Source organism: Eschrichtius robustus, chromosome 13 (genome assembly GCF_028021215.1).
Source record: "Eschrichtius robustus isolate mEscRob2 chromosome 13, mEscRob2.pri, whole genome shotgun sequence".
NCBI classification, from domain to species: domain Eukaryota; kingdom Metazoa; phylum Chordata; class Mammalia; order Artiodactyla; family Eschrichtiidae; genus Eschrichtius; species Eschrichtius robustus.
In genome coordinates this window covers 23,005,910-23,020,502 of record NC_090836.1, presented here as the reverse complement: position 1 = coordinate 23,020,502, position 14,593 = coordinate 23,005,910, and the positions used below count along the sequence as shown (strand labels likewise).

The following is a 14,593-nucleotide window of genomic DNA, read 5'->3' as shown; positions in this document are numbered from 1 at the left end:
AGAGCCTGGTTATACCAACTTGGGTGAGCTGAGTGTGTGCATCTCCTATCAACTTTACATTCAGTGAAAGCTTGAAAGTAGCGATCATGGGAGTACTTAACCATAGATATTGGCAAACACTACAAATTAGGGGGTTTGTTTCCCTTTGGAGAGCTGGTTTACCAGCACATCACTATTTATCCCCACCACTATTAGTTTTTTTTTTTTTAATTAATTTTATTTATTTATATTTGGCTGTGTTGGGTCTTCGTTTCTGTGCGAGGGCTTTCTCTAGTTGCGGCAAGCGGGGGGCCACTCTTCATCGCGGTGCGCGGGCCTCTCACTGTTGCGGCCTCTCTTGTTGCGGAGCACAGGCTCCAGACGCGCAGGCTCAGTAGTTGTGGCTCACGGGCCTAGTTGCTCCGCGGCATGTGGGATCTTCCCAGACCAGGGCTCGAACCCGTGTCCCCTGCATTGGCAGGCAGATTCTCAACCACTGCACCACCAGGGAAGCCCACCACTATTAGTTTTTAATGGGTCCTTCCAGCGTATCTTTATGCATATATAAAGCAAAGTCCTCACACTTTGTTCTTTTTTAAGAGTGTTTTAGCTATTCTGTATCCCTTGTAATTCCATATGAATTTTAGAATCAGCTTATCAATTTCTATCAATACAAAGAAGTCAGCTGGGATTCTGACGGGGATTATGTTTAATCTGTAGTTCAGTTTGGGTAATGTCATCTTAACAATAATAAGTATTCCAGTCCATGAACATAGGATGTTTTCTATTCATTTAGATCTTCAGTTTCTTTCAACAATATTTCATAATTCTCAGTATAAAATATGCATTTCCTTTGTTAAATTTATTCCTAAGCATTTTATTCTTTTTGGTGCTATTATAAATGGAATTGTTTTCTTAATTTCATTTTTGGATTGTTCTTTGCAAGTGTACAGCAATACAGTTGGTTTTTGTCCGTTGATCATGTATCCTGCAACCTTGCTGAACTTGCTTATTATTTCTAAAAAATTTCTAATGGATTCCTTAGGATTTTCTACATACAAGATCATGTCATCTGCAACACAGAGATAGTTTTACTTCTTCCTTTCCAATCTGAATTCCTTTTATTTCTTTTTCTTTCCTAATGCTTGGGCTAGAAGCTCTAGTATAGTGTTGAATTGAAGTGGTGAGAGTGGATATCCTTCTGTTTCTGATCTTAGAGGGAACACATCTAATTTTCACTATTAAGCATGATATTATGTATAGGTTTTTCATAGATGCCTTTTATCTGCTTGAGGAAGTTCCCTTCTGTTTCTAGTTTGTTGAGTGTTTTTTATCATGAAAGGGTTTTAGATTTTTGTCAAATGCTTTTTCTGTATTTATGGGGATGATCATGTGATTTTTAAAAATTCCATTGATATCGTTTGCATTAATTAGTTTTTAGACATTAAACCAACTTTGTGTTCCTGGGATAAGTCCAACTTGGTCATGGTATATAATTCTTTTTATATGTTGCTGGATTCAGTTTGCTAGTATTTTGTTGAGGATATTTGTATCCATATTTATAAGATACATTGGTCTGTAGTTTCATTTTCTTGTGATGCCTTTGTCTGACTTGTGCTTATTCTTGTCAACATGATTGTTTTCCCTTTTACTTAGCTGATGGCAGCATTAGCAGCTGTTGGGCCTCCTAATCCCCGGGCAGATCCAGAATGCTGCAGTATTCTGCATGGTCTTGTTGCAGCAGTGGAAACCCTCTGTAAAATTACCGAATACCAACATGAGGCTCGTACTCTACTAATGGAGAATGCAGAACGTGTTGGAAATAGAGGACGAATAATTTGCATTACTAATGCAAAAAGGTGAGACATTAATCACAGTAATTCTTTCACTGAGGGAATTTTAATATCCTATTGTAGTTTTTATTTAAAAAAAAGCAGGGGCAACATGTTAGCATTTAAGGATATCACATGTGGCCTTTCTAATATCGAAACTGTGTTTATCCAGTTATAAAATATCCAGTTCATCTCAGTGAAAACCGTTTAGATTGTTATCACGTAGGTCGATTTGACTTTTTTTTCCTCACTAGTTTTTCATTCAATTGGTTGTTTGGTATTGTGAATGAGCACACTACAGACAGTCCTTATTGAAGTAGTTTTAAGTGCCTGTAACAAGATACTACAGCTGAATAGTGTGTTTAGTTTTTTCTCTGACTATTTATTTATTTAAGTTGGTTTTATCTTTTTTATGCCATAGTGATAGTCACGTGCGAATGCTTGAGGACTGTGTCCAGGAAACAATTCATGAACATAACAAGCTTGCTGCAAATTCAGATCAGTGAGTATAATCCATAAATGGAATAAATATTCCATTTTATAGTCATATTTTTTTCATTATAATTATTCCAATAATTTTAATGGTAATTGGTACCATTCCCTTGAGTTCTCTACTGGCTTTACAAATTAGTCAAAAACGTATGTTCGATCAGAAACTTCTTGTCCCATTTTCCCTTTAAGTTTAAAATTTTACTTTTTGCTCACAGGAAAGGTGAGCAGAAGGATAAAATAATACATAAATTTATAATGCATATTTTTTTTGATGGCTTGTTCTCATACTCTGTATTACAAATCTATAAAATGAGCAAATCATTGGTGGCATTATTCAGTATGTACCAAATCAAAACATAACTAATTATATTGCCTGAACTTTTTAAAAAGATAAAAGCCACTAAAGATATGTTTGGGACAGTTGCTGTGAGGAGTCTATATTAGATCGAGCTACTGTTAATTTTCTAGGTGGAGTACTGGTATTATTGTCAACGAGTAGGACTATTCTCGCTAGGAGAAGGAAGCATGCTGAGGTATTTAGGAATGAAATATCATTTCCTCTGCAACTTACTCTCAAATGACTTAGTAAAAAAAAAAAGAATGTACATCTATTTAGGCATTTATAGTGAAAACAAATGTAGCTAACAGCTAATTAGCTAATCTATGTTAAGGATTTATGGATGTTCATTGAATAGTACTTTTCTTTCAATTTTTCTGTAGGTTTGGAAATTTTAAAATAAAAAGTTGGCTCACAGATATAGAGAACAAACTAGTAGTTACCAGTGAGAGAGGGAAGGGGAGAGGGGCAAGATAGGGGTAGGGATTAAGAGTTACAAACTACTATGTATAAAATAAATAAGCTATAAGGATATATTGTACAACATGGGGAATATAGCCAGTATTTTATAGTAACTATAAATGGAGTATAACCTTTAAAAATTGTGAATCACTGTCGTATATCTGAAACTTTTATTATTGTACATCAGCTGTACCTCAATTTAAAAAAAGAAATAAAATGGAGGGGGCAAAAAATAAATAAAAAGTTGGGGGTAACTTTTTAGTATTACAAATTCTGTATTCTTGGAAATAACCAATTATAGGTAATATAATTTGTTCTTGAAAAACACTAGTAAAAGGGAAATTAATACACAATATATTCATTTTCTCTGTGGCAGTTATCTATTGAAAATTATACCAGAGTATAAGAATTTTCCCTTTATTTTATCCTTCGAATACACAAAATGATCATTTTTGCATTTGAATTAAACTCATATAAATTATTCATTAAATGTTCATACAAGTACAGCAGTTATACAGTCTTTCTCAATATTTAACTTTTATGTTAACCGTAGTATCTGATTATAGAGACACACTGTTTTAGTATATAAAACTTTTTATAGTTTACCTGCCTGAATTCTTTACGTAGTATATAGTCTTATGTTCTAAGTGAAAAGTTTCTCTTTAAGTCTCATGCAGATTCAGAAGTGTGAGCTAGTCTTGATCCATACCTACCCAGTTGGTGAAGACAGCCTTGTATCTGATCGTCCTAAAAAAGAGGTAAGTGCAGAAGTAATGGAAGAAGAGATCATTGTTAATTATTAATAATAAATGCTGAGAAGGTTTAGCATAAGAATGATCAGGTTGCCAACATTTTCTGATACAAAAATATTTAGAGTTTTGAAAGCAACCTGTATGGCAAAGTACCTAGATTGGTTCTTTATGTTATAATTGTAGATTTTGAAAGTATTTTGTTTGGTTTGCCTGTTGATGTTTATTTTAAATAACTGTGTTCTCAAACCATACACAATTTGTATTGTTCCTCAAATTTCAATTACTGTAATGGATTTCAGTTGCTTTAATGACTTCTTGCTCTGTAGAACTGTTTTTCTTCTCATTAGGAAAACAATACACTCTTTAATCAAAATACACTCCTATAGCAAAGAAATTAACTTTACCTATCCAGAGGGGTAAAAGACTAATTTCCAACTTTGGTTTTACTTTTCAAATAAATCTGAACAACTTTAAAGGAAGAGATGAGTCTGTTGATTGTTAAATGGATTCACATCACATGATATTCTCCATTGGTGGTCTGTGTTTAGAAATACAGACGTGTGTTTGTATAACTATATTAAATGTGTATGTTCTTATTTTTGTTTTTTTATTTAGCATTACTTAATATAAACATGTGAAGTATTAACTTAAATAATGATTTTTTTTATAGCTGATTTTTTTTTTTAGGTCATTATCTCTATCATTGTGTTTTATGTGGTTTCCAGCATGAGCCCATTTTTTGTTAACTTTTTTCTGGCTCTTGGTAACATGACATTATATTGGCTTTACTTTGAGATAAGTAAATAATTTACTTACAATGAATACTATTACCCTGGAATGAGTAAAATTTTGTTACCTTGTTATAAGTAACTTTTGGCTGCCTTATACATATCTTGGTGACAAAATATGATGATTGTAGTGATTTTCATTCTTTGTAGTAAGTAGTAGTATCTGCAGAGGTTTGTGCTCTCCACAAAATTAATTATTTTCTCTACGGTATTTCTGTGGGGCACTTCAAATCAATTTTGCATATAGATAAATAGAAGTAAAAATTATAAATTAAAATATATATTTAAATCAAAGACTATTCTACACTAAGTTTCAAGAGGACAGGGATTTTGCCTGTTCACTGCTGTATCCTCCAGTAGCTCACACAGTTTCTGGCAATTTATACAGTAAGTTCTCTTTAATACCTATCTGTTGAATGAATGAATGTATAAAAATGTATTACTAAAATAATGATTATGGTTAATTTATGGACCTTTTTCCCCCTAAATTCTCACAAGTAAAAGTACTTAATTTTCATGGGTTGAAGTAAAATATTTAGCACTAAGTTAAAACGTATTAAAGTTTTGTGGGGTTTTTTTTTTTTCATACCTTTCTATAGTTGTCCCCCGTTTTAACCAGCGAAGTTCATAGTGTTCGTGCAGGACGGCATCTTGCTACCAAATTAAATATTTTAGTACAGCAGCATTTCGACTTGGCTTCAACTACTATTACAAATATTCCAATGAAGGTAGGCAGTTCTTTTTCTTGCTGTTTTGAAAGCTCTGCTTTGCTTTTTAAATATTTGATATGTATTATTTATTTTAATGAACCTTAACTTTTTCTTCCCATATCATATTTTCTGTTTTGCTAGCACACATTCAGTGTCTTTGACCAGGTTAGTAAATAATGAAAAGCAACAAGAAAGGATCACAGAACAAAGTGCTGTATTTTTTTTTTCTAATAAGAACATTCTGTATCAGCTTTTTTGTTTTTAATTTTGTTCTCATTACTTTCATCAAAATATAATTTCTATCTGAAATGATTACTTTTTCTGTGATTCTTTTCCTGACAGTTGTTATTAGATTTTACTCACTTTGTGTGTTCTAGTAGATCTTTTCTTTCTTATATTTTTGTTCTTGCCTACCCAGTATAAAGGTGTTTGTAACTAGTAGGTCTAACTAGGGAAAAATAGTTTATTTTGTTTTAAACAAGTTTATGATTCCAGCTGAAAAACATATGAGTCTTATGATTTTACTAATGGATTTTCTTAGGAATCTATTACTACCTTGTCATTTTCATTATGTTATTTAGTTGTCTAAAACCAGCACAATGCCTGGCCCATAGAAAGCTTCAAATAAATTTTTACTGAGGGGAGTTACATTTAATTGTATTGATTATATTTACAAATATAAAGTAGCCAGTATATCTAAAAATTTAAATTAGCTTTCGCATAAGTCCAGTTTCATTTTTTTTGCCACCATATGATGAAAACTAAATTGCATGAGAAATGTAATCTTTTCATTATTAATTTCCTCCTTATACCACTGGCTGGCTCTTTAATAGAAATTATAGCCTTAACCAATAGAACAGTTTAGGTGAGGCAGCAGTGAACAACTAAAATAGCATAATAGATGTACTTTAATATAATTTCATGAGTTATAAGAAAAATACCCTGAGGGTGACAGATACCTTGCTTTTTAAATTTGACTATATTTGTGTGCTACTGGTGTGACTCCTCGATCTTTGTCTTTTTCTTGTAAATAGATAATATTGAAGTTTCTATTTACTACTTAGTGAGGACAAGTTACTAAACTTGTTAATTAGTCTGTATTTGCTATTTTATGTGATTGGTGTTTGCTAATTTACTATAGGTATTTAAAGATGCTATTTCCTCCTTTAATCAACTATTTTACATTGAGTAAACTATTTCAGTTACATCATATTTGTGTATAAAAAGTGTTGGCAGGACAATGCATTCAGAGTAAAAAAATTTCTAAAATTTCTAGATGAACCATCTATGTTAATTCTGACATGCATAAGAAAAATCACTACTTTATTACTGACATGTAGCCAATAGTTTTTTAATATAGTTTATATTGCTGTGGAAAATTATTGCATCTTTAAATAGATTAATTACTGAGCAAACTATCCCCTTATTATAGCTAATTATTGTTGGGTATATTTGATCTCACTTTAAGCAAAATGAATAATTACTTCATTGTTTTAAAAACAAAACCAAGTTATTTTAAATTTTGCTTTAAGGAAGAACAACATGCTAACACATCTGCCAATTACGATGTGGAGCTACTTCATCACAAAGATGCACATGTAGATTTTCTGAAAAGTGGTAAGTAAGAGGCGTTGGAAAATACTATTTTGTAAGATCTAACATATGAAAGCGTACTAACAGCTTTGAGAAGTTCTTGAGTAAATAAACCTGATTGACTTTAGTCCATTCCGTTCCAAACTTACCTGACAATATCACCCATTAATGGCCATGGAACTAGTGTTCTATTGAATTTACTTTGGGAAAGACTAGGCTAATGGAACAAATACAGACATACCTCATTTTATCATGCTTTGCTTTATTGTGCTTCACGGATGTTGCGTTTTTTTACAAATTGAATGTTTGTGGCAACCTGGGTTGAGCAAACCTTTGGCGACATTTTTTCAATAGCACTTGCTCACTTCATGTCTCTGTGTCACATTTTGGTAATTCTCGCGGTATGTCAAACTTTTTCATCATTATTTTTGTTATGGTGATCTGTGATCAGTGATCTTTGATGTTGCTCTTGTAAATTGTTTTGGGATGCCACAAACTGTACCCATATAAGACAGAGAACTTATTCCATAAATGTTGTGTGTGTTCTCACTGCTCCACTGACTGGCTATTCCCCATCTCTCTCCCTCTCCTTGGGCCTCCCTATTCCCTGAGACACAACAATATTGAAATTAGTCCAGTTAATAACCCTACAGTGGCCTCTAAGAAAGGAAGAGTTGCACATCTCTCACTTTATTTTTTTTTCATGGAAAGGCATTTTATTTTAAATATAGCAGTGTGTACATGTCAATCCCAAACTCCCGATCTATCCCTCCCCCTCTCCCTTCCCCCCTGGTAACCATAAGTTCATTCTCAAAGTCTGTGAGTCTGTTTCTGTTTTGTAAATAAGTTCATTTGTATCAGTTTTTTAGATTCCACATATAAGTGATATCATATGATACTTGTTTTTCTCTGTCTCACTTCACTTAGTCTGATAATCTCCAGGTCCATCCATGTTGCTGCAAATGGCATTATTTCATTCTTTTTAATGGCTGAGTAATATTCCATGGTATATATGTACCACATCTTCTTTATCCATTCGTCTGTCGCTGGACATTTAGGTTGCTTCCATGTCATGGCTATTGTAAACAGCGCTGCAGTGAACATTGGGGTGCGTTTATCCCTTTGAACCATGGTTTTCTCTGGATATATGCCCAAGAGTGGAATTGCTGGATCATATGGTAGCTCTATTTTTAGTTCTTTAAGGAACCTCCATACTGTTCTCCATAGTGGCTGTATCAATTTACATTTCTACCAACAGTGCAAGAGGGTTTCCTTTTCTCCACACCCTCTCCAGCATTTATTGTTTGCAGATTTTTTGATGATGGCCATTCTGACCAGTGTGAGGTGATATCTCATTGCAGTTTTGATTTGCATTTCTCTAGTAATTAGTGATGTTGAGCATCTTTTCATATGCCTGTTGGCCAGCTGAAGCTATGTCTTCTTTGGAGAAATGTCTCTAGGTCTTCTGCCCATTTTTTGATTGGGTTGTTTTTTTTTGATATTGAGCTGCATGAGCTGTTCGTAAATTTTGGAGACTAATCCCTTGTTGGGTCGCATTACTTGCAAATATTTTCTCCCATTCTGTTGGTTGTCTTTTCGTTTTGTTTATGGTTTCCTTTGCTGTGAAATGTCTCTCACTTTAAATCAAAAGTTAGAAATGATTAAGCTTAGTGAGGATGGCATGTCGAAAAGCCAGGATAGACTGAAAGCGAGGCCTCTTGCACCAAACAGTTAGCCGAAAAATTCTTGAAGGAAATTAAAAGTGCTACTTCAGTGAACACACAAATGATAAGAAAGTGAAACAGCCTTATTGCTGATATGGAGAAAGTTATAGTGGTCTGGGTAGAAGATCAAACCAGCCACAACATTCCCTCAAGCCAAAGCCTCATCCACAACAAGGCCCTAACTCTCTTCAATTCTGTGAAGGCTGAAAGAGGTGAGGAAGGTACAGAAGAAAAGTTTGAAGCCAGCAGAGGATGGTTCATGATGTTTAAGGAAAGAAACTGTCTCCATAACATACAAGTGCAAGGTGAAGCAGCAAGTGCTGATATAGAAGCTGCAGCAAGTTATCCAGAAGATCTAGGTCAGATAATTCATGAAGGTGGCTGCACTAAATAGATTTTCAGTGTAGATGAAACAGCCTTCTATTGGAAGAAGATGCCATCTAGGACTTTGATGGCTAGAGAGGAGAAGTCAGTGCCTGACTTCAAAGCTTCAAAGGACAGGGTGACACTCTTATTAGGGGCTAATGCAGCTGGTAACTTTAAGTTGAAGCCAGAGCTTATTTACCCTTCTGAAAATCCTAGGGCCCTTAAGAATGACACTAAATCTACTCCACCTGTGCTCTATCAGTACAACAGCAAAGCCTGGATAACAGCACATCTGTTGACAACATGGTTTACTGATTATTTTAAGCCTACGATTTAGCCTACTGCTAGAAAAAAAGGTTTCTTTCAAAATATTACTGCTCATTGACAGTACACCTGGTCACTCAAGAGCTCTGATGGAGACATACAATGAGATTAATGTTGTTTTCTTGCCTGCTAACACAACATCCTTTCCACAGCACATGGATCAAGGAGTAATTTTGACTTTCAGGTCTTACTATTTAAGAAATATATTTCATAAAGCTATAACTGCCATAGGTAGTGATTCCTCTGATGGATCTTGGCAAAGAAAGTTGAAAACCTTCTGGAAAGGATTCACTGTTCTGGATGCTGTTAAGAACATTTGTTTTTTTATGGGAAGAGGTCAAAATATCAACGTTAACATAAGTTTGGAAGAAGTTGATTCCAACCCTCTTGGATGACCTTGAGGGGTTTAAGACTTCAGTGTTCATTATTATTTTAACATCTGTTTACTCTGAACTCCGTTAAGGCAAAAAGTGCTCACTGTTACATCTTCTTATATATTTACCTTATAGATTCCTCATTTTATGTTTCTTCTAATAAATTTATTGGGATTCAGTACAATGAGTTGTGCATTTTAGATTCCTGAAGCTTTCTACATAACCATGTTATTTTATTGTTTAATGGTGTCGGAGGGTAGCAGTTGTAGATTCTTAAAATTTAAAAAAATTTGCTGTTGATTTTTAGTGTAGTGACTGAAATGATTAAATTAATTAATGAGAAATTTGGAGGAAAACAAAGTACTTATTTTAATAGTAACTGATATCCAAACTCAATTTGGTATTTTTCTAGGAGACTTTCTAAAAAAAGATGTTCTCCCAGAGGTATTTTCTCTTATAGACCTTAAACTCTTGGAAATCTTGTCAAACATTTGAAGTTTGTGATTATTTAGTAATGTTATTATTTCTCTAACTTATTTTTAAAGGTGATAACCACTTAAGTGGAAGCAGTAGAGAAGGCTCATTTAAAGAAACAATAACGTTAAAGTGGTGCACACCAAGGACAAATAACATTGGTAGGTATTTAAAAATAATTGAAAGAGAAAAGAATAATTAAAAGATTCTTTAAGTATTGTGTAGGGATTATTTGTTTCTTTTTGAATTTTTGTTTTTCCTTGTTTTAGAGGATCAAGGAACAAGCTTTTGTTTTTGCTTGTTTTTCTCTTTTAATTGTGGAAATATTTCTTTATATTCTTTCAAATCAGTGTTTTCTTCTATTTCAGAATTACACTATTGCACTGGCGCTTATCGAATTTCACCCGTAGATGTAAATAGTAGACCTTCCTCCTGCCTTACTAATTTTCTTCTAAATGGTAACTTTCATCATTTAATTGTTTTGACTGAGATTATGACAAGTGAAATCATTAGTGAGAATATGTGAAAATGTGAATTCTCGAAAAGCTGTTTTCTTCAATATAGTCTGACCAATTTATTTCCCAAAGCTGTTTTAAATTTATATAATAGTAAATACCCTTTAACAGTTTTACTAATGTTTAAAAATAAGTTGACTTTGTCTTTCAGACTATTGTATCTAACTAAATTTACTGAATATATTTTTTAGAATTTTCATTTTAAAAATTTGACATTTAGAGTCTAAGTTGATTTTTTTTGGAAGATAGAATGCTATAGACTTGTTTATCTTGGCCTATTGAATTTTAAATTACAAAATATATATGGAATTATTTCTCTTTAAACACTATATCTTTATTATAGATAAACATCTTATTTTCAATAATATACCATATGATTCTTACAGATATGACTTTAAATCCTAGGTTTCCTTGTGTAAAAAATTTTTAAAAAAATTATTGAACTCCATTTGCTAAATCTAAATTCTGATGGCTCCTCTGATGATTCTTACAATAACGAGGTTTTGGAACCACTGTTGTAAAGAGTTACTCTGCCTTTATCATAAGGTTAATTTCATTGTTATATTAAGCACAGTTTGATTATCAGATTATGTAATGTTCAGATTAAATAACATTTGGTCGTGTAAAGTAGCAAGTAGTTAAAGTAACAGTGCCAATAAGGAGGTATTGTAGAAGTGAAGTGAGACTTGCTTTCTCCCCCAAATGGTTTGTAGCTTTGATAACCTAAGGGTTATATAAGAGTTGTCACACTTTTCTTCTTGATGTCCAGGAGAAAAATTTTGTATGAAATTGTAATTGAATGAATAATATAACCAAACATTATACCAGAGACCACTGTACTTACTTTGGAAAACTGTGTAACTATGTAAGCTTGGAGAAACAAAGAGAAAGCTAAGGCTAGAATTCAGATTTTCAGGACTTGATATGCAGATACACTCAATTAGCAATGCTGGTTAAAATATGAAGAGCAATAAATAAAATGAAAAATCTAGACATAAATCTTAAGGGAAGAACTAAGAGCCCTTGGGATTTCATTACTGATAGAGTAATCTTGTTTTTGACAGGTCGTTCTGTTTTATTGGAACAACCACGAAAGTCAGGTTCCAAAGTCATTAGTCATATGCTTAGTAGCCATGGAGGAGAGATTTTTTTGCACGTCCTTAGCAGTTCTCGATCCATTCTAGAAGATCCGCCTTCAATTAGTGAAGGATGTGGAGGAAGAGTTACAGACTACCGGATTACAGTAAGACTCTAATATCTATAAATTTTGAGTCTGTCATTCAGCAAGTACATAGAGTACCTATTATATGCTAAGATCTGTGGCAAAAAGAAGTTTAGAGAAGTTGGTTTTTTATTACTGTTTTAATTAGGTGAATTTCCTGCAGTACTTGCTCAAAAGAGCTGTTTATCACTATGTTGTCTTCCTAACATACTCAGTGTATGCTGAGAAGTATCTGAATAGCATTGACACACGCTGGAATTATAGGAGAGAATGGAAGTTGATTCAAACTAATATTTTAGGTGGAATTTTATTTCTAGTAACTTAAGTGCCAAGCATAAACATTTGAAAGTTTGGATTCTGCTACTTTGAAAATAAATTTTTATGAATTTTTATAGTATTGAGAGGTGCATACAAGGAAATTTTATCTATTTTTGGTAGAAATTGTATTGTTCTGATTTGAATTTTTCACTCTTCCACCCCTCTTTGATATTTCATGGCTGTCTACTTTTTAAGGTGGTTATAAAAATTAAATGTGAATGATGTGTATGAATATACTTTGTAAGCCACAAAGTGTTTTGTACCGTAATTGTTTTTGATTAGGCTTTTCATTTTTATTTTTACGTAATTTTTTAAATAAGGAGAAAGCTAGTAAGTATTCATTGTAGAAAATTTAGAAAATGTAGATTCTTTTTATAAAAAAAGCAAAAACAAAGACTATTAATTACCTGTAATTCCATCATTCAAAGATAACCACTGTTAACATTTTGATGTTGTATTAAGGTAATTTTTAAGTAAGCAAAATGGTATTCTAATGTGATGAACTTATTCTTTTATCTGCATATAATAGAAAAGAGTTAAATTATAGAAGTGAAGAAAAATGAGTGTTTTTAAAAAGTGGAAAGAACCATGAATGTATTAATGTGTGAAGCTTTCTTCATCTCCGTTGAATAAAGGCTGATAGGTTTCATGTTCAAAAAGCAGGGAAGAAATTAGTGTGTGGGGGGCGGGCTGTTAGAGAAAATGCTTTGTTGCATATCACAGGACAGAAGACCTCAGGGGAACAGACTGTTACATGTAATCCATACTGAAACATTAGAAAATAGTTTCTAATTTTATCTTATTTGGTTATCATTAGGATTTTGGTGAATTTATGAGGGAAAACAGATTAACTCCTTTTCTAGACCCCAGATATAAAATCGATGGAAGTCTTGAGATCCCTTTGGAACGAGCAAAAGATCAGTTAGAAAAACACACCCGTTACTGGCCTATGATTATTTCACAGACCACCATCTTTAACATGCAAGCGGTAAGTGTTAAATAGTTTCAGTTTTTCTTCTAGATTAGTTATATATTCTTTACAAATAACATTTATCAAGCAAAGAATGAAATATAAGAGTTTGCTACAGTTAAAGAATTAGTAATAGAAAATGGAAGTGATGGTTATAGATTAGCTCTCCATGGTGATGTTTAAAATCAATTCAAGTACTGTCTAGATGCTTTGATACTTATTTTTCATGACAGATTTTTTTTCTTCCTTTCTTTCTTTTTTTTTTTTTTAAATCTAACAGGTAGTTCCATTAGCCAGTGTTATTGTGAAAGAATCTTTGACAGAAGAAGATGTGTTAAACTGTCAAAAAACAATATACAACTTAGTTGATATGGAAAGAAAAAATGATCCTCTACCGATTTCCACAGTTGGTACAAGAGGAAAAGGCCCTAAAAGGTAGGTTTTTTGTCTTTCTTTCTCGTATATCACGTTTTCTAGGTACTTACTGTTTTTTTGAGCTAACTTATTCCATATGTAAATTATATGTTTGGGGGTGTGTATATACACATACATATGATTAAGATGAAATGATATAGAATATAAAATAGCAGAATTAGATACATTATCACTTAGAATTGCACTGTTGGAAGAGAAAGGAAACCCATGTTTAATATTTCTTTTAACTTTATCGGTAACAAGTGACACTTGGATATTATTTAAAGAGTATTTTGTAAGAACTTTATTTTAAATCTTTACTTTAGAGATGAACAGTACCGTATCATGTGGAATGAATTAGAAACGCTTGTCAGAGCCCATATCAACAATTCAGAGAAACATCAAAGAGTCTTGGAATGTCTAATGGCATGTAGGAGCAAACCCCCAGAAGAAGAAGAACGAAAGAAACGAGGAAGAAAAAGGGAGGACAAAGAGGACAAGTCAGAGAAAGCAGTGAAAGATTATGAACAGGAGAAATCTTGGCAAGATTCAGAGAGGTGATTTGTTAATTAAATTAACATAGCACTGTGGTGCCTTTTGGCATAGCCCATTCTACATGTAGCACATTTGAACATTCAGACCTTATTTATTAGTACTTCATTTAATATGTGTTTATTGTATTTTATAACTATTATTTTATCATTCTTCAAGTCTGGAAGGTCTTTCTTGGGCTTAAAGAGGTATGGTATTTTTTACTATTGGGGCAAAGATAGTGTTTAATTTTTTTCCTAATTAACTTCTGAAAGTCATAATACATGATTTTTGGTATCAGGAGTTGCTTTTATGTGTTATGAACATCAAAGGCATAGTTTTATTTCTTTTATTCAGTGAATACTTATTAAATGCCCATGATGTGCCAGGCATTTGGCATACAATCCCTGCCCTGG

General features: G+C 32.9%; 1 protein-coding gene across 2 annotated transcripts in view; it reads left to right on the top strand.

Annotated features, from left to right (window-relative positions):
* Window positions 1–14,593, top strand: part of INTS13 (integrator complex subunit 13) — a 32,322-nt gene that overhangs the window by 7,933 nt on the left and 9,796 nt on the right. Inside the window, exons 4-14 of one of the 2 annotated variants that reach the window (XM_068560384.1) lie at window positions 1,636–1,838; window positions 2,233–2,313; window positions 3,770–3,860; window positions 5,242–5,370; window positions 6,885–6,969; window positions 10,279–10,368; window positions 10,558–10,665; window positions 11,787–11,965; window positions 13,080–13,250; window positions 13,513–13,667; window positions 13,973–14,203. In XM_068560384.1, the coding sequence (XP_068416485.1) occupies window positions 1,636–1,838; window positions 2,233–2,313; window positions 3,770–3,860; window positions 5,242–5,370; window positions 6,885–6,969; window positions 10,279–10,368; window positions 10,558–10,665; window positions 11,787–11,965; window positions 13,080–13,250; window positions 13,513–13,667; window positions 13,973–14,203 (1,523 nt within the window). The remainder of the gene's footprint in view (window positions 1–1,635; window positions 1,839–2,232; window positions 2,314–3,769; window positions 3,861–5,241; window positions 5,371–6,884; window positions 6,970–10,278; window positions 10,369–10,557; window positions 10,666–11,786; window positions 11,966–13,079; window positions 13,251–13,512; window positions 13,668–13,972; window positions 14,204–14,593) is intronic. The other variant, XM_068560385.1, reaches the window with a different exon arrangement.